Source organism: Drosophila pseudoobscura, chromosome 3 (assembly GCF_009870125.1).
Source record: "Drosophila pseudoobscura strain MV-25-SWS-2005 chromosome 3, UCI_Dpse_MV25, whole genome shotgun sequence".
In the NCBI taxonomy this organism is placed as follows: domain Eukaryota; kingdom Metazoa; phylum Arthropoda; class Insecta; order Diptera; family Drosophilidae; genus Drosophila; species Drosophila pseudoobscura.
Genome location: NC_046680.1, coordinates 21,107,233 through 21,134,271, shown reverse-complemented (window position 1 = coordinate 21,134,271; position 27,039 = coordinate 21,107,233). Strand labels below are relative to the sequence as shown.

At 44.5% G+C, this 27,039-nt stretch overlaps 2 protein-coding genes and 1 long non-coding RNA gene across 17 annotated transcripts; 2 read left to right on the top strand and 1 right to left on the bottom strand.

Annotated features, from left to right (window-relative positions):
* Positions 1-818: 818 nt before the first annotated feature.
* tej (tejas) lies at positions 819-3,432 on the top strand. Of its 2 annotated transcripts, XM_033377838.1 has the most exons (6): positions 819-1,339; positions 1,415-1,594; positions 1,820-2,368; positions 2,433-2,632; positions 2,691-3,063; positions 3,121-3,432. In XM_033377838.1, exons 1-6 carry the CDS (start codon positions 1,148-1,150, stop codon positions 3,217-3,219), a joined length of 1,593 nt encoding a protein of 530 aa, XP_033233729.1. In that variant the 5' UTR covers positions 819-1,147; the 3' UTR covers positions 3,220-3,432. The 2 variants fall into 2 exon arrangements, with proteins under 2 accessions (XP_033233729.1, XP_001361885.4); XM_001361848.5 differs by having other exon boundaries at positions 1,415-2,368.
* On the bottom strand, positions 3,421-25,710 carry Ih (hyperpolarization activated cyclic nucleotide gated potassium channel Ih). 14 transcript variants are annotated; one of them, XM_001361847.4, is made up of 15 exons: positions 23,251-25,710; positions 15,799-17,517; positions 12,506-12,683; positions 12,105-12,343; positions 11,844-12,007; positions 11,509-11,645; positions 11,308-11,460; positions 9,395-9,490; positions 6,525-6,674; positions 6,356-6,432; positions 5,974-6,285; positions 5,730-5,824; positions 5,584-5,672; positions 5,201-5,517; positions 3,421-5,130 (listed from the first exon to the last, which is right to left on the bottom strand). In XM_001361847.4, the coding sequence occupies exons 1-15, from the start codon at positions 23,319-23,321 to the stop codon at positions 4,992-4,994; spliced, it is 3,936 nt and encodes a 1,311-aa protein (XP_001361884.4). In that variant the 5' UTR covers positions 23,322-25,710; the 3' UTR covers positions 3,421-4,991. The 14 variants fall into 14 exon arrangements, 13 of the variants coding, with proteins under 13 accessions (XP_001361884.4, XP_015040689.2, XP_015040685.2 ...); XM_015185203.2 differs by having other exon boundaries at positions 3,421-5,127; positions 23,251-25,690; XM_015185199.2 differs by having other exon boundaries at positions 3,421-5,127; positions 12,518-12,683; positions 23,251-25,690.
* On the top strand, positions 14,328-14,846 carry LOC117183570 (uncharacterized). Its single transcript, XR_004468681.1, has 2 exons — positions 14,328-14,449; positions 14,482-14,846. It is a non-coding gene; the product is annotated as an uncharacterized lncRNA (long non-coding RNA).
* Positions 25,711-27,039: the final 1,329 nt, after the last annotated feature.

Below are 27,039 nucleotides of genomic sequence, written 5' to 3'. Positions count from 1 at the left end.
TCCGTTGAATAAAGCTGGCTAACTAAAACCCTTAGTTTTGCCCACATAATTGTATGCCATTGATTAATCAATTTTCTCCTTAACTGGCTAATTTTTAGTCCTTGCTTTTATTGTATTTTTTCTAAAACAAGGTTTAAACAAAATAGTTCAACAAAAAAAGACGTCGCAATGATGACATGATGCGTTTTGTACACCCTATTTCGTTAGTTTGATATGAAGACGAAACGTAATTTATAAAGACCTTTTCTCAAATCGATATTCTTTTGTGCATAGTTATCTCGATCCTAATACCTACGGAGCCTGGGATGACAAACATTTACTCAACTCTATCATATCCATTTCCCCAGGGTATGAAAACAAATGTTGCCGGCAATCATTGTTGTCAACCGGTTATGACGACTAATTCCTGGTTATTCTTTCTTCCGTCAAATATTCCCAGCTATATAGATCTCTCCGTTTTGCCCAGATAATTTTGTATGACAGATGAATCAATTTTAATCAGGATTAACTACTTTTAAGTACATGCATGATTTTTGTTTTGACAAAAACACGGTTTCAAAAATTCTTTTTGGCAGGGAACTATATCTATATCTATATTCTATATCATGGAACATTAAAACACCCTTTGGTTTACAATGGGTTAATCATTCTGTCTCAACTTAAAAATATACCGTAAATATACTGAAAATATATTTGTTTTAACCTGGTTTGAAATATCGTAAGTTTACGAACAAGTATCGATATAATCTATCTTTCGATATTTGGAACCTGGGTGCTGCCAGACATTTGATGGAATAGATGTAGTTCTTAATATACAAAACCACTAACTAACTATAGAGTATAAAGATGTCACAAACCATCTTTCTGTATTAGAACCCAGGAATTTAGCTAAGTACTAAGATAAAAAAATCTTTACAATTTACATGAGCTGGCAGCCCTAACTAAATACACCATATGGCAACCTCGAATGGAAGTCCAGTTATTTCTAAAGTTTCCAAGCGCGTCCCTTTAAAAACTGGCACAAAAGCATTGAAAACAACGGGGAAAACAGCTTTGCTTTGAAAGTAAAGTTTAAAGTAAACAATAGTAGCGCTTATCATTTAATTTTTGGCGGTTTTTGTGCTTAATTATTGTGCTGGCTCTCAATATGGATACACGTGAACAGCTCAGCCTCGTAAAGAAGATTGTGCATTCTGTGCTGGTGTCGTCACCGGATATAATGACGATCCACAAACTAAGTCGCGACTACAAGGAGATTGAGGGCTCAGAAGTGCCGCATCGGCAGTTCGGCCACAGAGACGTCGAAACTTTTCTCCGCTCCATTCCAGACGTCGTTACGGTATGAATCAAGCCATGTTTTCGTAGGACTCTTGTGCATAATCAAACTTATGTTCAAATCACATTCAATCAACAGGTGATCGGATCTGGACCTATGGCTCTTGTCTATCCACTGGCAACTGCAAAGTCGGCGCACATTCAGAAATTCGTCAGCCGCCAGAAGATTAAATCCAGAAAGTCAAAATTTCATGCTGGACAGAAGCAAACGTTTTTGTATAACCCGAAGCCATCAAATTTGGGTTTTATCAACGAGTCTGTAAGTAAGGCCTCGTCTGTGCAGATGCAAAATCCGGTCAATACGTTTCGGCCGCAAATGTATCCACTTGTGCTGCTCCCAAACGGGCAGTTCTTTAATCCCGCCTTCCAGCAGCCTCCTGCTTACTGTCACTGGAAGAACGCCCAAACCAATTATCCAATCAATGATTTCAATCGCCCTCAAATGAGAGTGCGTCCGAGTTTCAAACAACCCGTTCTTCCGCAGAGAATGCATAACATGCATAACTATCTGCAACCCATCCGAAATCCAAATCTAGATCAGCGTCCACACCCACCAAGGCACACTTTGACTGCAATACAAAATCAACCGCCAATACGCAACCCAACTCGAGAGCTCGCTCCGTCTGCGCGCTTTGATTTCATAGTGAAGTCATTCAATAATCTATCACTTGCTAAAGATGATAATGTCCCAACTGGTGAGGTGAAGAAACAGGAGAGAACTGCGACTGATGAGAAGCAACTACCCATCAAATCCTACAGGTCCGACGATCATAAAGTCCTACCGAATGTCACGGTGCCTGAAAAAAGAGATCCAGTGTCCGAAGCGAAGCAACTGCCTACCGAACCCTACAGCTCTGACGAGCATAAAGCGCTACCTAATGTCAGTGCGGCTGAAAAAGAACCAGTAGTAGAGCTGGGGGAACCCGATCGTGTTGTGCTTGAACTCGCCAAGCCGAAAGTGGCTGTGTCCGACGTATACGATTCCTCCAGCGATGATTGCAAAGATACTGATGCCTTTCCAGCGTATGCTGTGGTAAAGTTTCAACAACTATTGCAATGTTATATTTCGCTTAGAGGTTGCTTCTCTTCTCTTGTAGGATCACCGTGTTCTCAGTGTCGACTATCCGCGCGACGCGGTTCGCTTCGATTACAAGTTGTCTCGTCTCGACTTGGAGAAAACTCTCAAAGTGAATGAGCGCTACTGCATACAGCTTGTGGAGGTGACCAATCCGTTTAGTTTCCACTTCTGGATATTCGACAACTACGACCTATATCATACCTTATCGCACAACATCCAGTAAGGAAAACGCTTTTTTTTTTGCCGAGTTTCTCTTACTTGCAGTTTCTTCTTGCAGGAAGGTCTACAGAGACTTGGCTTCAACGACGTTCACGATGCCGAAGCACCTGATGACACCCGGCCATCTGTGTGTTGTCTGTCCCAGCAATACATCGGTGTGGGAACGCGCCAAGATTGTCAGCCAACGTACCGACAATGTACGAAAGACAATCGAGGTAGAGTTCATCGATACGGGCATTGTCGAAACCGTCTATAAAAAAGACGTTAAATTTTTAATGGAACAATTCGCTAATATGCCGCCGCAAGGAATGAAGGGGCGCCTGGCTTATGTGTCTCCGGTTAAAAGTCTGCACTGGTCATCGAAGGTTGTCAGCGCATTCAAACATCAAGTGTACAACCGCAGACTCTTCGGAAAAGTGGCGGCCATCGAGGTAGGATGTTAACCGAATAAGTTGATAGATATAAAAATGTATTCATGTATATTTCAGAACAACATAGCGTATATGGTGCTCGTCGATGAAGATTATGTAAATTTGAACCGTTCGCTGATAGACTCCGGCTTGGCGCTTCGCCGCATTACGGCTTAGCAGACAATTCTTTTACATTATTTACCTAACATTTATATCTTATCTCGTTTTTGTTTTTTTTTTCGATATGGAATGTCAAATTTGTTTCTTAATCCAAAATTATTGTAGTTTGTAATGAAACGAACCGTTTGTTTAATTTTAAGGCAAACGCTGTCCTGCTTTTCTTTTTATTATTTACGTGTAATAAAATATTAAGTTACATAAATCCCCCGACAAGTCGCCGTCCTTTGCCTGATTTATGCTTGAAAGTATGACAAACAAGGACGACTCAAAGACGAACCACTTGCGTTGAGAACTCACGTTCGTAACCAAATATTATTGTATTCCTGAACGGAAATTCTGAATCAATCGAAAATTATGATCCTGACCAGCGGCAGGCGGCAATAAATACATACTTGAAATATAACCGAAACTGAGGCTTTGTAACAATTCCCTATAAAAGACAACAATGTCTATGTTTTGTATATATATGTCGTGTATATAGTTGGTTTCTTGTTTGTTCTTCCTTCTTTTGTTTTTTGTTTTTGTCGGTTGGGGACCGCTGAAACGACGGCACCCTGAGGTTGGTTTTCTTTTGAATATACTCGTATTCTTCTTTTGTTTTTTGTTTTTATTTTTTGTTGAGGCTTCTCTACTACGTTGTGTGTCGAGTGGTGTTACTTGTTTGTTTGTTTTTTAGTTTTGTTAGTGAGTGAAAAACTAATAGTTCAACTACTAATGCGCATTCGTTAAACTTGCTTAAATACATTTTGTTTTCTTGTATATTGCTGAGTTATGTTGTTTCCATTTTGCAATGCGTATTTAAATATGCTATATAATCGCAATAATACATAATTGTTTGTTTGTTTGTTTGTTTGTTGGTTGCTCGAGTACATAATAGCTACGCGCATAAATATGTGTGTTTGGTATGCCCTCACGATTCGCTCCGTTTCCTTACATCATAAGTTGATGCGTGTCTGCGGATCTGTTGGTCAGTCGGTCTGTATTTCGACTGTCTCTTACCCTGTTCCACTCTACAATCTACAGGTGTGGTTGGTGTCTGTCTCTGTGTGGGTGTGGGTGTGGGTGTATGTATGTTCTGTAGTAGGTCCATAGGACTAACGCTGTAGCAATTCACAAAAGTCTACTCACTTCGTAATCGTTACAATATCGTGGGCATAAAACTTAAATGTAGATTCCCTATAAGGTATGTCTCTCTCTGTGTCTGTATTTTTGTTGTTGTTGCATGTGTTTTTTTGTGTGTATGTGTGTGTGGCAAACTCTTCTATTGCGGTATGTGGGCTAGGTCTGTGTGGATCTGATTCTGATTCGGATCTGTCTGCTGAGTTTCTTCTCTATCATATAATTTATATTTGTATGTAATTGTTTTTTTTTTCGATTCTTATATTAAAGTCATCACAGTTAGCGGAGCTGAAATTATGAATAATTATTGAGGACATTTTTGTGTAATTGTTTTGTTCTTTTTTTGGATTTTTTTGTTTTGTCTTTTTTTAATGTTTTCTACTAAATCGCAATTGCATATATAGAGTGTCTACCGTAAATTGATTCTTTTTAGTGTACTCTTCTTATCGCTTCTTGGGGTTTCATTTACTAAATTATTATATACGCATGTGTGTGTGTGAGTGGTGTTTTGTGTATGTGGCTGTGTGTGTGGGTGAGTGTGTGTCCTGCAAAATTGCCTTTCAGATGGATGCCCGATGCCCGCCCGCACCGCTCTTCACCACCATCGTCATCGTCTTCGTCATAGTCATCGCCATCGCCTCGGCTCAGTGTCATGGGGTGTTGCCCTCGAACAGGGCTCGAAACTCCCCGCTCCGAGGCCTGGGCAGACCCTCGCGTATCGTTTGAACCGGCTCAGCAATGCTCGACTCTGACCCATGCAGTAAATTCTCCTTGAGATCCATGTCACTGCTTAGAATGGTAAGGAAGGAAAGGAATACAGAACGATGCAAGGCAGATCACATGGTCATTTCACACTTACTCATCTTTGCATTCATCGGCCTCGGCAGCCAGGGCATTCACCACGGCCGTGATAGTGTTCGACTCGGGATTGCTCAGCTGTTCGTCCTTCTGCTGCATTATGTTTGGATTCTTTCCGATCTTGTTCAACCGCTCTGCGGCCACAGTCTCCATGGTCTTGCGCATCAGCGGATACTGATCCAGCACGCAATTGAAATGATCCACGCTCAATGAGAATAGATTGCAATAGGTTTCGGCTCGCACGCTGGCCACACGACGCGCATTGGTCAGCAGACAGATCTCACCGAAGTAAGAACCGTCCGATAGTGAGGTGGCAACCTGCGGATCAGACAAAGAATTAGCTACATCTTCTGCGATATGCGGTCTGGGCAGGCAGGGCATTACCTCGCCGTTGGCCATGACAATGTCCACCACGCCCTCCTGAATGAAGTACATTTTTGTACCGATCGTACCCTCCTTTATGATAATATCACCTGAAAGAGCGGAACGTTAAGAGTGGGACAGTTTAGAACAGACTTTGGATCAATCACCTGGTTGGAAAACTTCGTATTTCAGTTTAGTAACTACGTCGGAAACGAAATTCGAATCGGCATTAGCAAAAAAAGGCACTGACGCCACGAGGGATCTGTGAAAGGTGAAAGGAGAACGATTATAATACAACAGACTGAGATGCAAGAGAACACAACAAGAGAGGAAGAACAACTCGACGACGACTCGACGGCTGAATGTAAATCTAGTAGAAGGAATAGACTGGACCGGTCACAGATCGCCCACCTGCAATTGTAGTTGATGACATCCTCGCGCAATTTCTCGCTCAACTCGCCAAGGATCAACTCTTCATCGAAGAATTTACCCTGGTACCGATGCTCAAAGTATTCCGTGATGCGCTGTCGCATGTCGCGCGGCAGCTTGCGGTAGGCCATGTACTCCTCCACCTGTTTGACCTTCTCGCGGTACTGCCGCCTGCTGGAGTCCAAGCTCTGGATGAGATTGGTCGCATGACCCAGGAACAATGCGTAACACGTGGCGCCGGATATCATCGACAGCATGGTCAGCCACATGTCTGTCAGTGATTGTGGTGGAAATCTGCAACAATAGAACGTATGATTAAAGTTTTCATCACGAAAAGAATGGGAGTGGATTTGGGAACACATACCTGCCGTAGCCAATGCACAACATGTGCGACATGGCCTTGAACAATGCCCACGAATACTGCTCCAGCCAGTAGGATTCCTGAAATCGAATCGAATTAGCCACCCGATAGACCGACTCTGCTCGATTACCGGTTCACCGGTTCACCGATTCACGATGGGGTTGTACTGCACCTGCAACTCGTTGATGGATACCCAGGAGTTTGATGGAAAACCCTGCAACATTGGCACTAAGAACTGCAAGCAACCGCTCCAGTGTCCGATCAAGAGCATCATGCAAATTAAATTGAAGATCCTCATGAACACCGAGGCCATATTGAGGAACTGTAACCAGAGTTTACAATCAGATAGAGTGCCACCAATCAACCAGAGAGGTCCGACACCGCTCACTAATGTGTTTGTGTGTGTGGGTGTAAGTGTGTCAGTGTTTGTGTGTATCTGTGTGTGTGCGTGTTACATCTTGAGTGAGTTTCACATTTAAACAAATTCAAACGGTACGGCAAACCAAATGTCTCGGGTAAACGGGAAAGAAAACCCAAACAAAGAATAGAACTCATTGGGAACATTGTTGGAATTTGCGTATTTGGTGAACTTTAGCTTAAGCTTCCAGCTACCGTTAAATATAACAGTTATTGCAGTTATGCCAATAAAAGCAACTAAAACAAAATCGAAAAACCACAGCCATTAAACAAGAATTTACGCAGTCTAGATCCAGTCCATATCTTGCAACTGCACACTTCCCCTTTCCGGCTCTGCTCTGCCCTCAGATATCCTTAGAGATCAGAGATTGTAGCAGAGCAGATCAGATCAGATCAGATTCAAAATCGGGAGAGTCGCAGAGGCAGGAGGTGAACCTTAACTCAGTCATAGACGCAGTCGAGAACTCGCTATCAATATATAATAAAAGGAGTAGTACATCTGCTGATAAGGTAAAATAAGATAAGATTAGTCTAATGTTAGGCAATGCAACAGTGTCCAGTGTACAGTGTACAGCCTGAGCAATCAATCCAAACTCAATTCAAATTCAAATTCAAATTCAAACCATTTCTACGTTTCGAAATTAGTGCAAAATCAGCTGCTAAATTATGGTACAAGGTGCTCCATCTTTACTTTGGTTTTTGTAGTTTTTGTTGTTTTTTTTGTTTTTTGTTTTGTGTGTATTTGTTTTCAACACTAAAGCCGTTCAAACGTTCAAATTATTGAAAACGAAACTGGGTATTTTACAATGAAAGCGTTTGTTGGCTCTGACTTTCTCAGTTGTTAGTATTTGTACTACGTAATTTCTGTACAAAAGTAGTAGTTTATTAAAAAAACAAACGAACAAACCAACAACAAATTTCAAACGAACATAACCAACCAAAATCATAACAAATACAGAGAAAGAGAGAGAGAGAGAAAGAGAGCAGGAGCAGAGTTGCATTCAAGAAATCAGCTTCTGTGTGCGTGTGTGTGTGTGCGTATTGCGAACACTTACAGAAACCGTTACGACGCGCTTTTGCTGAAATCCTTTGTACAACAGAAACAAAAACAGGAAGAAAGGGAGGGGAGGGGAGAACACAACCAAAAGTACAAATCAAAGAGAGTAAACCAAAAAACCATAACCAGAAAAGAAACAGAAACAGAAACAAAAACAACAGTAGAAACAGTAGCAGCAGTAGCAACGGTAGCAGTACAGTGGTGTCTGTTAAAAGTAATTGACAGAGAGAGAGAGAGTGATAAAGAGAGAGTACAGAGTGGGGGAGCAGGAAAGCGCGCAGCACAAAAATGGCGCCAAACAAAAGCAGAAAGCATTGAGCAGAGTGTCGATTAAAGGTGAGAGGTTAGGTTGAGTACGATAGATACGATACGATAGGCTTAGGATGTAGAAAGCGTTTCGGCATGGGCCCGCAAATGTATGCTATAGAATACGAGTATTACGTGGCTAGATATATAGTACAGTGTTCGTGTTCGATCTGATTGATCTGTTGATCTGTTAGCCCGCCTCAGCCTCAGCCTCAGGCAATCAGCATACAATCATCCCACAACTGTTGCAGATTTATTGATTGACTACTTCGTCTGTGTGCGTATGTGTTTTATGTGATGTCTGAGCCTGGGCTTTGGAATCTGTAATCCATAATCCGTAGTCCGGTATGTGGCAATGCGGTGCAGAAGCAAGAGCAGCAGCTGCAGCAGCAGCAACAACAACAACTTTCTAATGGTGCAGCTTATGGGCGTTTTTACAGTGGGATCAACAGACTAGCTGGTGCGGCTGCTACTCTACTTCAATGGATATATTGGATATATATAGTCGTAAAGCAAAAAGCATTGATCTTCACTGTGGAAAACACCGCTTCAGATTGATTTCTCCTGTGATCTGTCATATTTTCAGGCTCTTCACATCGCTAGAATAGAGGACTATACGTGTAACCCAGCTAGTCTGAGCTTCGGAGCAATAGATACAATATCAGTACGAAAGGGGACTTTCAGTGGCATGCCCATGCATGGAATCAAAATCTACGCTATCTAATGTTTCCTCAGGCGAGAGTAATATTACATTATCCCCTCCCCAATTCGTGTGAAGAGCGTGAAAGAGCTTCGATTACGGACCGAAGATTTTGCTATCGATTTTCAGCGCTAGATATTATCGATTACTGCATTTGTTCTCTTTGTTTTTTACTGTTTATGCATCAAATGAGAAATAGAGAATATGTATGTCAATATGTCAATATCAATCAATCAATCAATGTGTATATAAAAAGGCAGTCTCAGAAAATTTACAGAACGTACGAACGAACGAACATTACGATAAAATCAAGCAAACATGATCAACGAACAATCGAACAATCGAACGAACGAACAATCGAACGAAATGATGCACTAAAACTGAATTTGAATGGCTCAAACATTCCTCAAAAGTGAGTCATGTTGCGCCGATAATACATAATTATAATTGGAATCAATCAAGGCTTTTTGTTTTTTGTTTTTACCAACGAATGTATATTGAAGTTGTTGTGTTTTGTTGATTTTTGATTTTTGTTTGTTATTTTTATTGGATGGTGGTTTACCTTGAGAATTAGGTTGCTTTTTGTCAAGCCATCTTTGTCTTTTCTGTGCATTCTCCCTCTGCGATCAGCACTTTTTTTCTGTAGATTCTGCAGAATCTAAAAACCATATATATACACAGGTATTTTAGGCCCTGATTCAGCTTATTGGATTTTGTATACATAATTTATTTTTATTTCATTTTTGATCTCTTTACTGGGAATCTTAATCTGATTTTGATTTTCGTTTTCATTTTCATTTGGCAATTCTTTGTTGGATACTTTTTGGTAAACATTTCATTTCTTTTCTTTTCATCGCTTCCGTTGAGCGGTTCAAAAACAAAATAAACATAAATCATAAGGTATGTGGGTTACCAAGTTAGGCTTGGTATATCCTTTAAGAAACTGTATTTGTACGTATCTCAAAACGGGGGTGAGGTGTGGTGGAGTGGGGTCTAGGGTTTGGATTGGATTGGGGTTATTCTTCGGAGAGATGGGAGAGAGGGTAGAGCGGGGAGAGAGCGGGGATAGAGAGGAGAGAGAGTCAAAGGCATTCCTTAAACACCTGAGAGTGCCGGAGATGTCCTTCGATTCAAAGAAGTTGTACAAAGTGCAATGAAGAATTGGTTTGAGTGCTTCAAAGTCAGCAAGAAATGAACAGAAAATCGAATATCAGATCAACAGAAGCGGTAAATCGAAGACTCAACAGAAGAAATGTGGAAAGAAAGCAAAGGGGGATCTTCCCGTGAAGTCCTCAAGCTTGCCTTAGAGAGCGTTAGATGGTCAAAGGATAAGTATTCGATTCGATTCGATTCGGTTCGATTTGTGTGTGTACTTATGCTTGTTATGTGTGTGTAGTGTTTGTTTGAATGTGTCATAGATAGGATGTGTGTGTGTGTTCTTGCAGTATTTTGGCCTAGGCGGGATTTTGGATGGATCTGGTCTGGGACTCGAAGCGCAGCAGGCGCACAACACGAAACGAAACAAACATCATTGGTAGGGGGGGATGGGATACAATACACAATTGACAATTGCATAATATACAAACTGAGTTGGGGATTATGGTACAACGACTGTCTGTCTGATTTTTTGGTTCTATGTTCGTTCGGTTCGGCTTAATAGACATTTAAACGGTATTACGGTTAGGAGGTGGAACGGTACGAGAAAAAGTTTCATATTACTTGGTAAATAATCGAACGCATAAGGTTTTTAAACGGAAATCAAAGACACAGAGCTTCCAGAAAACATTTCAAATAAAATAGTATCGTACATAGTTTGAACATTTCTTTACGGATATACAATACATGCGGATGGATGCACGCATGTGTATGTGACACATATTCATTCAGCAAAGAAAAGTGAGCACTTCGTGGACTAGTCCCCTGACCATCGACCCCTGCCCTGCCCTGACGACTGTGCTAGGTGACATCTGTGTCACTGGGAACCTACACATACACAGATCCTAGATCCTCGAAATCGAAATCTGTTGTGGTGTGGTGGCGAGTGAACGAGTAAGGAGTAGTATTTTGCGAGTATGCTGATCTTACGGTCGAGAATTGGGTCGCAACCGAAAAGGATACTGAAAAGGAAACTTAAAAGGAAACTAAAACTGAAACGGAAACGGAAAAGGAAACTGAAACTCTAACTCAAAGTGGAACTAAAATGTGAATGACGAAACTCAGGAATCAGAGATACTCGTACATACATACATATAATAATGCATAATACATAATGCATATGATATGTAATATCGTACAATGGCATTGTAAAGACATTACAAAAGGAAATCAAGAAAGTAGGGTAGGGTAAAGTAATGAAATATCATCGTACATACATCGTACATACATACATATGTTATGCAAACCGAAACAATATAGTAGAAACGGTAACGAGAAACGTTTCGAAACGTTTGGCAAAATGTAGCCGTGAGTACTCACATAGACCTCCTCCCATTGGGATACGTAGCGCACGAGGCGGGAGAGCCGGAGCAGGCGGACGAGGGAGAGTAGTTTAGCTAGGCGCAGGATGCGCAGGGCGCGTCCGGCATGCAAAATTTGAAAAGAATCAGAGAAATCCTGCAATTTCATAATCTTAATCAATGTGTTGCGTACTGCTTCAGAAAATACATGGACACTTACTTGATTGAAAATTAAAAATATATAATCTAGCGGTATCGACGAAATCAAATCGAGAAAAAACCAAGTTCTTAAATAGTGTTTAGCTATAAGCTTTGGATCCAATATTACTTGTTCAGCGTTGTCTTGTTGCATAATTCCTAAGAAACATTCGGGGCGAGAGATCACATCATAGTTTAGAACAGAAGAGAAGGAATCACAACCACAACCCACGACCACTCGGGCTCGAGGCCTGAACCAGCCCGAGGTGGGTGGGTGTCCGGGATAGTGTTATTTACATACATATGTGGATAGTAGTAGTAGTAGTAGTAGGTTCGTAAGATGATTATGTGCATTACCTGTTCTAAAATTGACTACAATATCTATTAAAAAAATAGTATCACTTAGGCAGTTGAAGGCAATCCATCGTGTGCTCAGATCATCGTTGAAGAATGATATTGCGACTGGCAGGATAATAAGATTTGCTACTAATAATAAAAGCATGCAAAGGTCCCAGTAAAACCTGTCGAACAGATCAAATCAGATTTGAATACAGATTAGCAAAATGATAACACAACCATTAAACGATCTTTTTAATCCCTCATCCGAGCACAACTCACCTGAATGAACTGCACGGGTGTATGACCCAATGACCGGAAGTTTTCTGACGTATGCGCTCCTTGACCAATGCCTTGCGGCTGCCAAATAGTTTCATGGCCAAACGATTGTCCGTCGGCTGGAACCATGATTGCAATTGACTTTTTAGGAAATTCGCAGAGACTTTTTCCGACACGATCGGTATGTTCGGCATCGGCTCCTCTTTCGGAGTGCCGTACAACGACACGTCATCAAAGTGTACCTGCGGAGGCGTACAAAAACCATTAATCAAATACATCCAGAATCTCTCGCAATTTGCCTGAGTCTACAGTCTACAGTCTATAGTCTGTTAATGGCGGGTATAGTATATGTTGTGTTATGTATATGTGCGTGATCAGTCCTGTGCAAATAGTACAAATAAAACCTTTGCTCTTGCCATTTCGGTTCCTTGGTCGCATATTAGCAGTGCCTCATCATCGAAAGCGGTGACCAGCGAGTCGGTGCAGGTGTTTTCAAACGAAATTCGCAAATCGTTCTCATTCACATTCAAGACGGAGCAGTACGAGCAGCGCACCGATTCCTCACTATCGCCGCTCAGCAAACTGAAAGGGGGGAGGGGAACATTGTTACAATATATTAAACACATACACATATGTAGTACATATGCATTGTATATAAGAGCGGCATATGGTCGACATGCCGACCATATGATGATCGCTCCTCAGATTTCATTTTAGCTGGAATTCTTTCTAAACAAAACTCTCCAAATACGCGAGAGAGACATCCGACCCGAATATTTCAAAAAATACTTTGTGGAATTCCCGCCAACTGTAATACATTCCCGCTCCTCGGACTGCTCTAGAGTTCTCAGAAACAGACAGAATATCAATGTTAACTTTGAACACTTAATTCCGATTATCATAAAACATAACTAAAGCCCTGGAAAATCACTTCCTGAATGTATTCCGTTGAAAATGATCCCATAAGGTCGCGGTCCCCAGAGATAAAGTGAAAGTATGCTCCACACTATACGCGGGATGTCAAGGTGGTTTGGGGTGGGGTAGGTTAGCACGCCGGTTATTTTTGTTCCTTTATGTCGTTTTTTGTCGTTTTTAATTATGCCACACGCACGTTGCAAGGTTTAACAAAGTAGAGTGCGCCTGGTCTGGTCTGGTCGGGGTTTGCCAGGCCCATTCGATGCTGATTGCCAAGGTTTTCCGGCACCGGCACCGGTACCACCACCACTCCCCACTTCCCACTTCCCACTCCGCACGACGCTGCGGAAATGTTGTTGTTTGCTCTGCTTGCGTTTTTTGGAGCACCGTCGCGTCGCTGGCAGTCAGTGGCAGTGGCAGTGGCAGCGGGGGAGACTGAACGACAAATCGCGTGGTGTTCAGCGCGGATCTATTGTTAGGAGACGGAGACGCGTGCAGTTACGTTACCCTGGTCGGGTCGGGGGCTATGAATGTTACGGTTATTCATACTTCGTATTCGGTTTCGGACTCGTAATCGCATTTGTATGTATTTCTATTTCTATTATTATTATTATTTCACTTTGGCATTTGTACTTTTTTTGTACTTTTTGCGCCTCTTCACACTCAATTGATGGTGGTTTTTATATTTCGAAATGGGAAAGTTTCATTTTAATTAAGCCTGATGAATGAAGCTGATTTAATTTAATCTTCGCCCTAATGAATTTATTAGTTATCATGATTCGGAAGGCAGACCAGAACAGAACAGACCAGACCAGACCGTTGAGAACAACCGCAGAACGAGCTCTAGCATTTCCCAGATATTGGATTACACATAAATTGGTGATTACGTTACGATTCTTAATTGTGGTTTCACTGTCTGTTTTTTTACATTTTTTTACATTTTTTTGGTTTTTTTTTTTGTTTTCACTGTGTGTTTTTTTTCTGCCGTTCTGTTGGCAACTGGAAACGTGCCGCAGCAGATGTTTTGTCTCTGATTTAACGACGACTTACACATATAGGGTGTTGGCGGGGACTAGGCTGGACGAGTATGGGATAGGGTTCGGTTCTATGAGTACTCCACGTTGTTACAGCGGCAATCTTTGTGCGACTAGCGGCGGCACGGGCCGAGCACAGTGAGCACGGGCTCACAGCTGGCCGGCCAACGCCGGCAGAGCACTCCGAGTGACCGAGCGTCGTTTCGGGATCGCCTTCGGGCGTCCTCGAGAAGCCGCGGGAGGTACGGTACGGATACGGAGATCGCGAGAGACGGAGATGCAGACGCCAACGCCGACGCCGACGCAGACGCAGACAGAGACACTTTGCTTTCGATTGTACGACGAGACGAGTATTACCTCGAACATCAATTGCTGGCGATCCAGATCGGATCGGAGCGGGTCGTATCGGATCGGATCGGGATATGATGCAGTCGTTTCCGAGAGAGCAGAAAGACCGAAATTGGCTGGCAATTGTCTAATTAAATGAGAGATAATTGAGAGATTGACACCAGCTTGTGCACTTGGCGATAGTTTCTTCTCTTCTGATTTCCCGTTGCCTTTTACTGTTACTGTTTATAGTTTTTCTGTTTTTTGTTTCGTCAGGGGCAGAGGCTGGAGCTGGAGCTGAAGCTGAAGCTGAAACTGAGGCTGGGCCTTATTTAGAATTTATTAAGCTGCCGCTGGATGCTGCTGCTGCGGCTGCTGCTGCTGCTGCTGCGACGACAACTTGATAACCTGTTCTGAACCCCGCGACGCTGTTGCACAATAAATAAATAAAGAATTTGTGTAGCTTTTTAATTGATTTCGCGGCGCGACAAGACGAGCGGCGACGCAAATTATGGCTGGATTCTTCGCAGAAATTGATGCCAATAAAAGCACACACCACCACAGAACACAACGATCCGGCAAACTATTTGAAAGCGAAACATAAACAAACAAACGATCCGATCCGTTCTGATCCGATACGATACGATTCGATTCGAGAATTTCGTTTAGATTTCATGCAAATATATGCGCTCCGATCCGATCCGCTCTGCCCTGCTATCTGTCTGGTCAGCGGAGATGGCAAGAAGGAAGCGAAGCCAGACGCTAGGTCTGGGTCTGGGTCTTGGTCGCTTCGCGTCGCGTCGCGTTCTCTCTCTCTCTCTCTCGCTCGTTGCTGATCTGGTGCAATAAATTACAAATATTATTGACTCTGCTGTTTATTCTGGCCAGTTGCCGTTGCCGTTGCCGGGCAGAATCGAATCGGTATGATAATGAAGCTAGTTTTCCGCATCGTTCACAAAAAGGAATTTCCCGTTTTCCGCCCTTGCCAGCTATACTCGATACTTGATACTCGATACTCGACTAATATCGTTGGCTAGTCGGTTATCGCTAATCGATAGCTACCAGAAACCAAATCCTTTGCTGCGTTGTCTTTTAATCGCGGGTGCGGGTTCGCCGCTCGAATAAAGTTCACTGCTCGACGGCCATTTAGAAGCTTATTGCGCGGACTGAGCCGCGACCAACACGAGCCAGGCCCAGACTCGGGCAGAGATGGCATTATGCAAATAGCGGCGATAAGCCCAGTACCAGTAACCGGCACAGAAAAAACCGGTAAGAGACAGTCGTCTCGCGAGTCGCGACTGTGGCAGCGCTTTGCATGCGTAATTTTCCACTTGTAAGTTTTGGAGCAATGGCAATGGATCTCTCAATCTATTAGCTATGGGATGGGCTTGTGGGGGGTCTACAGCTCTATGAGTACTCACCGTTCGCCAAGCTTGCTCTTGTGCCGTCGTATGTGGCGTCGGTTAAAGCTGTTCGTGCACGAGGTGGACGTAGGACGCGACGGATACGGATACGGATGATGGACACCGAAGTTGTGCAGCTGCAGCGACGCCTTGAGATTGGCCGGTGCTGTGGCCGAGGCCTGATGGATGTAAGGATAGCCGTGGCCGTTTCCAAGCACTCCCGCACTGGCTACAGTGATGGTCGACTCGCCCACAGCCTCATTGGCCGCCTCGGAGGAACCCTCCTGCTGGGACCCGTTGCTGGAGGAGTGGTGCGTGTAGTCCGTGGGGGCGCTCAGCTGGCGATTGAACTCTGCCTTGCGGCGCGTGAGGTCTGTCAGGCAGTACTTGTTCAGGTGTCCGTTGCTCGACACCGAGCTCTTGGGCGATGAGGCCAGATGGTGTGCTTGTGCTCCCGCGTAGTGGCCGTGTCCGTGTCCGTGTCCGTGTCCGTGTCCTTGGGCATGCAGCTTGTGGCATGAGTTGCTGCTGACGCTGAGCTGCTTGTTGCCGGCGCTCTGCAGCAGATTGCAGTTCTTGCCGCTGCTTATCTTGGCCGCCAGCGAGTGCGGCACCGGTGGACTCTTGCCCGTCGTCGGAATGGTGTTGCTGCCGCTCCCGCGATACTCGCTCTCGCTCTTCACGGACGCTCTGTAGGCCGGGAAGGTCTTCGTCTTGCTCTTCAGCGATCCGTTGAGGAGCAGCTGTTGCTGGCGTGCGGCAACCGCGGATAGTGCTGGCAGCTGTTGGGACTGCTGCTGCGGACGCCCAGTCGTCGCCGTCGAGGATGAGGATGAGCTGGCCGGGGCTGATGCTGAGTGAGGATTGGGCGTGGATGTGGACGCGGATGTGGATGTGGCCTGCAGCTGTAGCGAGTGCTTCTTCTCCACCAGATACAAGTTGAGGTACTTGTCGCCCGGATGCAGCGAGTTGTCCGACACCGCGTTCGACTTGGAGATGATCTGGCCCTTCTTCTTGGCCGTGCGCGTCTTCAGCGAGAGGTTGCGCAGCTTCTTGGACTGCTCCTTGATCTTGTTGGTGCGCAGAAACGACGGACTGTTGGCGATGCACTTGAAGATGTACGTCTCGTTCACCAGCTGCTGCTTGTCGCTGCCGCTGTAGTCGTACTCGCTGTTCAGATTGAGATTGAGATTGGTCAGATGGCGTCTTTCCCGCTCTCGATCTCGATCACGATCCCGATCCCTGTCACGCTCAGGGTCCGGCTCTGGATCTGGCTCTGGCTGCGCTAGCTGCTGATCACTGTAGTGTCCCTTCAGCAACGATGCGTCCGCTCCCGCTCCCGATCTTGCTTCAACGGTTGGAGCTGCACTCAAGCTGCGCGTGTACTCGTGGCAGGCATCGTAGAGCGCCGAGTGGCCGCCAGTACTGCTCACGCTGTGCGTGCCGCAGCTGACCGGACTGTGGCTGTCGAGGATGCGCAGTCCACTGCGGCTGTCGCTGGAGTTCTGCTTCGAGATGCCGCTCGAGAGCCGGCTGCTGCTGCTGCGATGACGGTGCTGCTGCTGCTGCTGCTGGGCCCGCTGCTCATCCCCCGCTGGCCCGGATCCGGATGACGCCTGCCCGTGACTGAGACTGGTCAGAGACTGCCGCACCAAGTGCTGGTGCGAGTGCGAGTGGCGCTGCGGAGGCTGCTGCTGCTGCTGATGGTCGTCGGGGTACAAGTTGTCGCGGCTAGCTCTAGACTCAGCAAAATCCAGCATCCGAGGCGGAGGCGGCAGGAGGGCAGAAACAGAAGAAGGAGAGGCGGAAAGAAAGAGGAGACAAGAATGAGAACGGGTAAATGATGCTGGAACGAATGGCAAGAGTCGCCGCAAACACACAAATTTATCTATTTCGAATTGGCAGATATATGTGCAGCATTTGGGGGCGGGGCGGTGAGGTATGGAGGGGGCTCGGACTGGACACGGGGTGTGGACAGAGGCAGTGATAGTGCTACGCTAAGTGAGCAGGAAACAGTGTGGAAAACCGCGACATACAAACAAAGAAAATTGTTAATTATAGATATTGATTGTGCAACATGAGAGGAGGCGGAGTCGGAGGAGGATCGAATTCCCCACAACGAGCATGTGTGTGTGTGAGTGTGTGTGTGTGCGTGTGAGTTCATCATGCAGTAGACACTCGATCCGGCCCACAATCCGACAAGACTGCACGCCTCTGGTCCAGCCATCGAGGCCCCACTATGTTACCCGCGATGTGTGATACAATTTATAGAGACATCTATATAACAATTGTCATGCTCATCTGGTTTCAGATCGCGCGAACAAATTCAACTAAATTAATGTACAGCAGCACGCATGCCAGGCAATACATAGATACAAATAGCTACAGAGGCATAGATACAAGCGTAGATGCAGATGCAGATGCAGATATACCGATACCAGAATGATATACAATGTATGTATGAGCGCGTGCCCAAAATGGAACTGAACCGGTGGCCGGCGGCCGGCGGCTGTCGGCGGAAGTACTCTAAATCAAATGTGCCCTAAAAGCTAGCGAAAGCGATAAGATAAGGCTGCGCCAGGCGGACCCACCCGGCTGATAAAGCGTGGGAGCAAGAGGCGACTACAGTGGCGCAGAACGGAAGCTGCGGATACTAAAAGCATTCGATGATGGTTTGTTCCGCTGCGAAACGGATTTGGCCCACTGTGCCTCGGGTCGGGGGAGGGGCGGCAATCAATGCGATGAAACGTAAGGAAAACTATTGTTGACAGAACTAAGCAGAACCCTCGACGCAATGTCTGTGTGTGTGTGTGTAGATCCGAACAAAAGGAAAACAATTGAAGCGCTCCAAAGTGTGGGTGTGTGTGTTTGTGTGTGTGGGCCTCGAGCAGTACGCGCTGTTTCTGGGTACGGATTTGGGACCGGGTCCCGATGGCAAAAATCGAGGGGAGTGGGATAGGGATGGGGAAGGGCAAATGTTGTAAAGCAAATATGTATATTCGTAATCCCCCCGACGGAATCGAGTGAAATCAATTTCAGTCAATTAGGTGCTCCCCCCATCACGCCATGGGCGCAATTATCTCAATCTGGATTTGCATTTGAATCGGAATCAGAATCAGAATCGGAATCGAAATTGGAGCTGGCATTTCTGTAAGCACAAGTAAATATATTTCAAATATTTGCACGCCAATGCGGCACCCCCCTCACCACCCCCCTCGATGAGTGTGCACTTCACAGATAGACAGCTCAGTAGCTCAGTCGTGCACATCCGTTCGTAAGCTGTGTGTGTGTGTGTGTGTGTGTGTATCTGAGACCTAATCTGGCCGAAAGTCCATTTCGGTTAGAGCAGCCCAATCAGAGCAAAAGCATCGAGGGCTCTTGGCCCCGGGGAATTCCAGCGCTGAGAGGCAGGCCGCAGGCCCCAGCACATAGATGAAATCTGTGGATAATCTGGATAGGCAATCTCTGCTGCTGCTTTCCACTCGTTGATCTGATGGCTTTTTTCATTTCATTTGGTTTCGAGTGTTTGCCACCTGTCAAGTGCTGCAGTCAAAAGTATATGCCCCTCTCCTCTCCCACTCCTTGCAGAGAAACGGGTGTCCGAGTCGCCCCCCGGTGTCCCCCATTTTTGGGTGCTGAGCAAACAAATAAGACAACCTTGTTAAGTAATTGTATGGATGGGGCTCGAAACGAAAGCTCTGCGGCAAGGGCACAGCCACAGCCACAGCCTCAGCTAAGCGGCTGCTGCTTGTCCAATGTCAACTTTGGTGCATTGGAGTGGTCTTCCAGCCGGGGGGATTAGTGGAGCACGTGCTGCCCAGCCTTGGGGCCGCACAGCGAGGCGGCTGTCGAAGTAGCACGACTCACAATATGCCTCAATTAATAATTCAAAAGCCAATTGAAGGCATTAAGCGTAAGTTCCTAATTGACCCGGCTGCGTCTCTGCCTGCATTCTGCCACTTCATTTATCGATCTTAAATCAGTGGAAGCTGTAAGCCCCCAAGTAGGGGGATCTACAAACATATAGTACACATACATACTGGTAGCCATAACTTAGTATAAATGTACATGTGCAACTCAAATTGCTTTCGCTCCTATTTTTCATAGTCGATTTCGTTTTGAATGAACTTTAGAACTATTACCTGGCCCCGATCTCCACCCGAGCACCAAGCTCGGGGGGGAACTATTTTTAAATGGATTTTGGCAAATATTTAGGGAAATGAATTCAATATGCAATATTTAATGACGCATGAGCTGGCTGGAAACTGCTGCAGGCAGGCAAAATCAAACAAAATTGAAAGCAAATTACCAAACATGCCACTCGAAACACACACACACACATTTCGCTGTAAACAAATTACGAAAATTTCCATTTTTAGTGCTTCAATGTTTACAATTCTGCCAGTCCACAAAAGGCAGCCTCTGGGCGGGGCGGTAGTTTATTTGAACAGAACTACATTTATCTGTGATTGCTGTTTGAAAATGTATCGACTAGGCGGGGGGCAGGTAATTTGGGATACATTAAAATACCTATTGAGTGTTTTATTCTACTGTTAATACAAATTAAGCAAACGGTTTCAAAGAAATATAAGGCAAGGGGAATTAATGTATGTAGATATTCCAAAAGCTAGAACGCTAATGGCTACAGTTGGAACCGAAACAAGGAGCAATGGGACAATCGTACAGAAAGCCACGGAATATAACACTGCGCACAGTCTCATAGTGAATTCTGGAGATTCACTAATAATATTAGGATGCGACATATCTCAGTTTCTGGTATCTAAGACCATACTAAATATGGTATACTGTCAATCGAAACGATTTTCAGACGACCTTTGTGAATCAGATCTGGCCGGTTTTAGCCATTTGATACACATTCAGATAGTCAGACTCAGGTCATCCAATGTCATTCAAATAAAGCACCAATCTGGCAATTATTTCATTTGGGACTTGAAAAGATTTCCGGCTGGACAACCAAATGACACACAAAACTCGATGTGAATAATATCATTTTTGGCTAACCAGAATCGTAACAATATAATCCATTAATTATACGGAGAGCTGAGCAATTAATAAACCTTTTTTTACGAGCAAACAAAGAAATGCTATATCATTTCCATTTGTCATGCGATTCCAAAATAAAATTTCGAAAAAGTTCGATTAGATTTATAAGACTACATACAATATGTACATTTAAAGGAATATGAAGGCTAAGAGGTATGGGTCTGAGTCTGGGTTTGGGTCAGGGGTGTGGGGTGTGGGGTGTGGGTTGCGGGGAGTATAGGGAGGTCTGGATCTTAAGCAGGCATTGTTATAAGTCATTAAGCGATGCATTTGGAATTCGGATTTAATTTGGTTCTGGAAAGGGTTGTCGTCGTCGTCGTCGGACTCTGCTTGGAGAGGGGTAGAGGGGGGAGCAAAGTGCATCAAAGTTAATGAGTTTACTTTTACTTGCAACAAGAAATTGTGGAGCTCAAGAGTTTCAAACTTGCGAGTGTGTAGCGGGGGGTGGAGGGAGGAACGAGCAGCAAAGTTAATAGCATTAAAAGTGTATCTTATTCTGTATGTTGCAGTTGTAATTGTATTGGTAGAAAGTAGCAGAGCAGTAGTATTAGTAGTAGAAGTACATAGTAGTATTAGAGAAACTACAATATATGTATGTATATTTATAGACAAAAAGAGAAAGGCAGTGACTGGGAGTCAGTCAAAGAGAGAGAGAGGGGGAATATTCGGAACTTGGTCGGCGGTACCTTCGCTGATGATGTCAGGGCAGCTGTCGAAATTTTTGTTTGATCTGATTTCGCTTCTGTTCGTTCGGGTTCGGGTTCTTGTTCTTGTTCTGGTTTGTTTTTTTTTCTTGTTGTTAATGCTTACTTTATGGTTCAACTTTTTGTACTTTTAAGCAAAGTTTTCTGTAAAACAACAATAACAACATTGACACAAAATAAATCCCAGTTATTCACATGGCGAAAACGAATGCAATGCAAATAAAACAAAACCAAGGAAACAAACCGAAGACAAAACCAACTGAGCGAAACAAATAACTAAAATGAGATTCGTTGATGGGAGATAAGAAATTAAATTCCTGCCTGTGCATGTCTATGCAAGTCTGTGCATGTCTATGCGTGTTCGCAACTACATATGTATGTAGTTGAATTCGAATTATCGAGCTTCCTTTTGCACATCGATAGGAGCAACAGCAACAATAACAGCCTGCCTTAGGGCGCCGACGCTTTTGATACTCTATCTATCGATATATACATATATGTACATATCCTTCGATAACTTGCCACTAGAGAGTGTTGTATTTTTGGGTTAGTTTATCTTAATACTCGTATTATTTGTCTGGATTGAAACATATGGACGGACATAATATCTCTTCAAAATCACACATCTGAAAGAGTATAAAAAGAACGGCCGTTGTGGCCTTCTGCTGGTCGCTGACAGCGTATGTGTATCTGCGTGAGTGTGGGTGTGTGCCGTGTCCATGTGAATAAGCTGTGTGAAAGCAACACAACAACGAAGTCAGCAAGCACTTATCGATACGTACATACAGGCACATCACACAACACATCACAACACATAAACAGAACAGCAGCCGAAATTCGGTCAGTGGTTAAATCATTTCGTTGAAGTAAAAGCAAAAGCACACAAACGCACACACAGGCAAAGCACAACTGCAATTTCAAGTACAGTGGCGCCCGGCTGTATGCAACGAAAGTGCTTTGACACTATTTTCCAGCGTTGCATTGTGTGTGGGAGCGTGTATGGCTATGCACTGTGTATGCTGCTGGCGTGCCTGGTGTGGCCATCCATTGTTGCTGCTATTGTTCGCTCGGCTTTTAATCTAGTTTTTGTAATTGCATTGACTAGAGTGACGGATGATGGGACCTCCTGTGGCCTCTGGCCCCTGACCAGGCATGTGAATGTGAACGTGAATGTGAATGTGAATGTGCTCTTTCAGCCGGTCAAAGGAAATGCTCCTAATGGAGGACAGTGGAACACTTGGCCATTGCCCGACCGACATTCTCCTGCGCACTCTCCCACATACATAAGCACACACACAAACATACACGTGAACAGTAACAACAACAACAACAGCAGCAGCAACAACATTTACAACAATAACAGGGTAACGGTAACTCAAGAGACAAACGAACAATGACACCATCGACAAATAACAAACAAAAAATAAAAACAAGGACAAAACGGAATCGAACAACACAAAAAATATGAACAGAATTACATACATCTCATCGAAATTTATGAATAATGGTGTGCGGTGCGAGTGTGGGCACAGGGTGTCACCACTCTGTGGTGATCCTTCGTAATCATTCCTTATCACACGAATCACCCCAATGCACGCACTCGCACAACTGTACATTGATCGTGCACAACACAACAACAGTACAAAGGACATAGACATGGAGAGGGCATACGTGGGTATATGATGGATGGGTTTTCTCATACCGTTGATCGTTGGTAAAGGTTCCGAATGCTCCAGGACCGCTGACTCGGCGCTGAGTGTGTTTCACGTGCATTTTCTATCAACAACGCCGCCGTCACGTCGCCACCACTAGCACCACATCGAGTAACGGTGGAGTTTCGCCACTCTCTCGCCACTTTTCACTTTTACCCGCTAGCCGCTATCCTCTAACCGTTACAGTTGCCGCTAAACTCCTGATGTGGTGGCTGTTGGTGCCTTTTGTTGGGGCTATTCCGTCCTATAATGGACGCCCCGCGATGACTGATGCAATTCTTAACCCTGTTATGGGCATTTTTTAGGTGTTTATGTGGGTGTGTGTCTGTGTGTGGAGTGGGGGTGCAACTTCCGTTTCGATTTTTGGCATTAACTAACACAGGTCCAATGCCAAAATAAATTGCTTTTCGTTGTGTGTTAGTCTATCTGTTTCACTCTCACTGCATTGCCTCCTGCTTGTTGTCCTCCTTCCGGGGTTTGGGGTTCGGTTATTTTGGTGGGTTCTTGGGTGTTAAGTAACGTAGGGTTGAATGTCTAAAAAGTAGCTCCTAAAATAGTTAACAGCACTTGCTTGTATTGCTTTCGGTTTTGCACGTTTCGCTTCGCTTCGTTTCGATTCGATTCGTTATTCGTTATGCGGGTGTTTGCTTGGAGGTTATGTGTTCATATCATGTATATCTGCCGGCTTGTACAATGTATAATAATACCATATGTTGCTATTTATAGTTTAGTTCGGGTTGCAGCGTTGTTTGGGATTATTCGTTTGTACTTTGGATTATAAATGTCGTTTTTCCTCTACGGTATCGTTATTGTTTTTGGTGGTGGTGTAGAAGGTGATGGTGGGGCTGGAACTGGAGCTGGAACTGGAACTGGAGCTGAGGCCGAAGAACAAGAAGGGCTGGATTGGGTGGGCGGGATCAAGATCCGGATCCGGATCGGTGAATAATTTATCACAAAAAAACAACAACAACCGAGCCGGGGGATGATGGAGCGTTGTTACTTTGGCTTAGTTTCCTTACTCCGAAATGTATGCTATGGAATGGTAATGGGGGTTCGGATTCCTCCGTTTATCTTCTCTCCTCTCCACTTTCACTTCCTCCTGCTCTTTGCAATTTAATGTTTGGTCATGAAAGTTTAATGAACGCACAGCGGGCAAGGTTTGGCGTTTCTGGCGTTGCGGTCGCTCTTTGGAGCGATGGAAGTGAGTCAGGTTAAGGCGTTTCGGTGCTACTCCCTCCTCCTCCTCCTGCAGCTGTGCGGCCCAAAGTTACGTCAAGGCAGGCGCCACACAGGAAACCCAAAGCAGGTAGTTTTCCTTATATATATATATATATGATGTGTGTGTGTGTGTGAGCGCGTATATCTCCTTGGATTCTAGCACGAGCGGCACGACACGCGAGCGAGAAAGGATGCGGCTGGGCGGGGGCAAGGACCGGACCGGACCGGGTGGGGTCCCTCCTTGGCACGGCTTGGCGTGGCGTTGTCCTTCGCCACCCAATTAATGCATTAATCGACCTCGTTACTTATTCAGATGCAATTTGAAAGGCCTAGGTCGAGGAGGACTAGGGGCCGTGACTCGGAGTGTTACTCGAAGTGAGAGTGGGAGTGGGAGTAGTTCTGAGGATGCTCGGGCTCGTTTAGCGACATTATAAAAATAAATCCATATAGGTAGATATATAGATTGGCGTATATGTTCGGCTACAGCTAGGTATCTTGTATATATCTTTTAGGTGTATATATTATATATGTATATATTGTATAAGAGAGGCAACTACTTGGTAGTTTTAGTTAGTCGTTAAGTGCGTTAATGTTGCGGCTACGAGTATTTGATTTGCTTCCTACTTGCGGAGACGCACGTCTCTCTACAAACTACGAGGTTAGTTCCATATTACTCTACGATCCAATCCAACGATTGGATTGGGGGTACTCTCTATCTCTATCGCTATCCTTATCCTCCCAGCAGTGAACAAACGTCAACGAACTACGGTTTATACGGTTTATGTACGGTAGTAGTCTGTATAGCATATGTTATATGTATTGCCTATCGTTTACGAGTATATGTGTAGCACTTTTCTTTGGTATATATCGAGTGTCTTTGTATATTTTTAAAAGTAATCTTTATCCTGGTGAAATTTGGTTTGTGGTTTTTGGGGTTTGTTGTTTAAGATTTGCTCAATTTCATTGTTGCAGGTACATTGGTTGTTTTCTATTATTACTTCCTATACGTAGTTTTCTCCTCTTTCCTTTTCGCTTTCTATGTAGTTTTTTTTTTCTTTTGTTTGAGGCGTTTCCAGGGGGCCTCTGGCGTTGATTAAATAATTGTGCACGTTACGTCGATTTTCGTTTCATTTTTGGATTAACTTTCTGTTTTATTTTTTGTTTTTTTTTTAAGACTTGTGCTTTTGTTTATTCCGTTTAGGCTTTTGTTTTGTCTTTTTTGCTAGTCGTTCCTTTATTTGATTATGTAATTATGCTTGGTTTCTTATTGGATATTGAACTGTACGTGTGTCTGTGTGTGTGTGTGTTCGTGTGTTACATGCGATTTTTTTCAGCTGCTGCGGCTGTTTGTGGTGGTTTCGTGGGTTGTTTCGTGGGTTTGCGATAAACGTAAGTGGGTTCGTCATCAACATTTTCGCACATACACACGCCCACAAACACACACACACACGCACACGGCGCACTGTACGTGTGTGTGTGTGTCGTATTCTATTGAATGAATGAAACTTTAAACAAATTATTTAGGAAACACACACACAGACAACAAGCACGCCTAGAATCACAAATATCCGGGAAGACAGGCGAGGCGAGCACACTATTAACAACAGTCGTGTCCCGAAAAACAGACCACCCAAGATAGTGGGAGATGAAAGAGAGGGAGAGGGAGAGCAGGAGGAGAACTTAAAGAAGAAGACGAAGTAGAGGTGAACTGAACTGTGATGAGCGGGAGTGGGTGAGTGGGTGAGAGGGAGATTGTGAATAGGGGGAGTGGAGTGGGGGAGGAAGTGCACAGCACACGTTAAATCAATGCTTCTTTTGACCTCTATTACATTTCGTTCTTCCTGCTCTCTACCTCCCTGCTCTCTGCGTCTGCTGCTACCTGAAACTTTTTTTCAACGCAACGCCCGTGTTACGGCACGTTTATCAAAAGCGTGCTGTGTTTTCGCACCCAGATGCAAGCTATACACCACTCTCCATAGAGAGAGCGAGAGAGAGTTAGAGGTGAAAGTGAGAGGATACACTCAATTTCCGACTTATTACATTGAAATTTGATTCGATTTCTTTGGGGGGTTGTGCTTGGGGTCGCGCTTCGTACTGCTTATCACAATTTGCTGATTTGGTTATTCCTGGAAAGTTTCACTGATCTATGCCGTCAGACAGCAGCGCACTTAAACTTTCTATTGGAATCTCTTCTTTATGTAACGAACGAACGAACGGTTAACGATATAACGGCACTCGCTAGTGCTTCTGCTACTGCTGCTGCTGCTGCTGCGACACGAACGAACTCAGCGCGACAAGTGAAACTTCGCTTTCGCATGGCACTGACGTGCGCCGTGAGCCTGTGAAATTTCGCTGAAAATCGATAAGGACAGGCAAAGTCGCAAAGGACGGCCCAAATGCAAAAGCAAAGTCACACAAAAACACAAAAAGCACATTCTTGTGTGTTTGTGTGTGGTTGCTAGAGTGAAATCGAGAGCATGCCGTGCGTGCGTGTGTGGGTGGATTGGCAGTGAAAGTGCACATGTCCTTAGCACACTGCTGGCCAGGTCACATTGAGAGAG

Coding starts and splice junctions, on each gene's coding strand:
- tej (XM_001361848.5), top strand. CDS start 1,148: ATGGATACACGTGAACAGCTCAGCCTCGTAAAGAAGATTGTGCATTCT. Junction 1,340..1,414: donor CCATTCCAGACGTCGTTACG/GTATGAATCAAG, acceptor TTCAATCAACAG/GTGATCGGATCTGGACCTAT. Junction 2,633..2,690: donor ACCTTATCGCACAACATCCA/GTAAGGAAAACG, acceptor TTCTTCTTGCAG/GAAGGTCTACAGAGACTTGG.
- Ih (XM_001361847.4), bottom strand. CDS start 23,321: ATGCACGTGAAACACACTCAGCGCCGAGTCAGCGGTCCTGGAGCATTC. Junction 6,286..6,355: donor TTGTGCATTGGCTACGGCAG/GTATGTGTTCCC, acceptor CTATTGTTGCAG/ATTTCCACCACAATCACTGA. Junction 5,518..5,583: donor TTGTCATGGCCAACGGCGAG/GTAATGCCCTGC, acceptor TCTGATCCGCAG/GTTGCCACCTCACTATCGGA.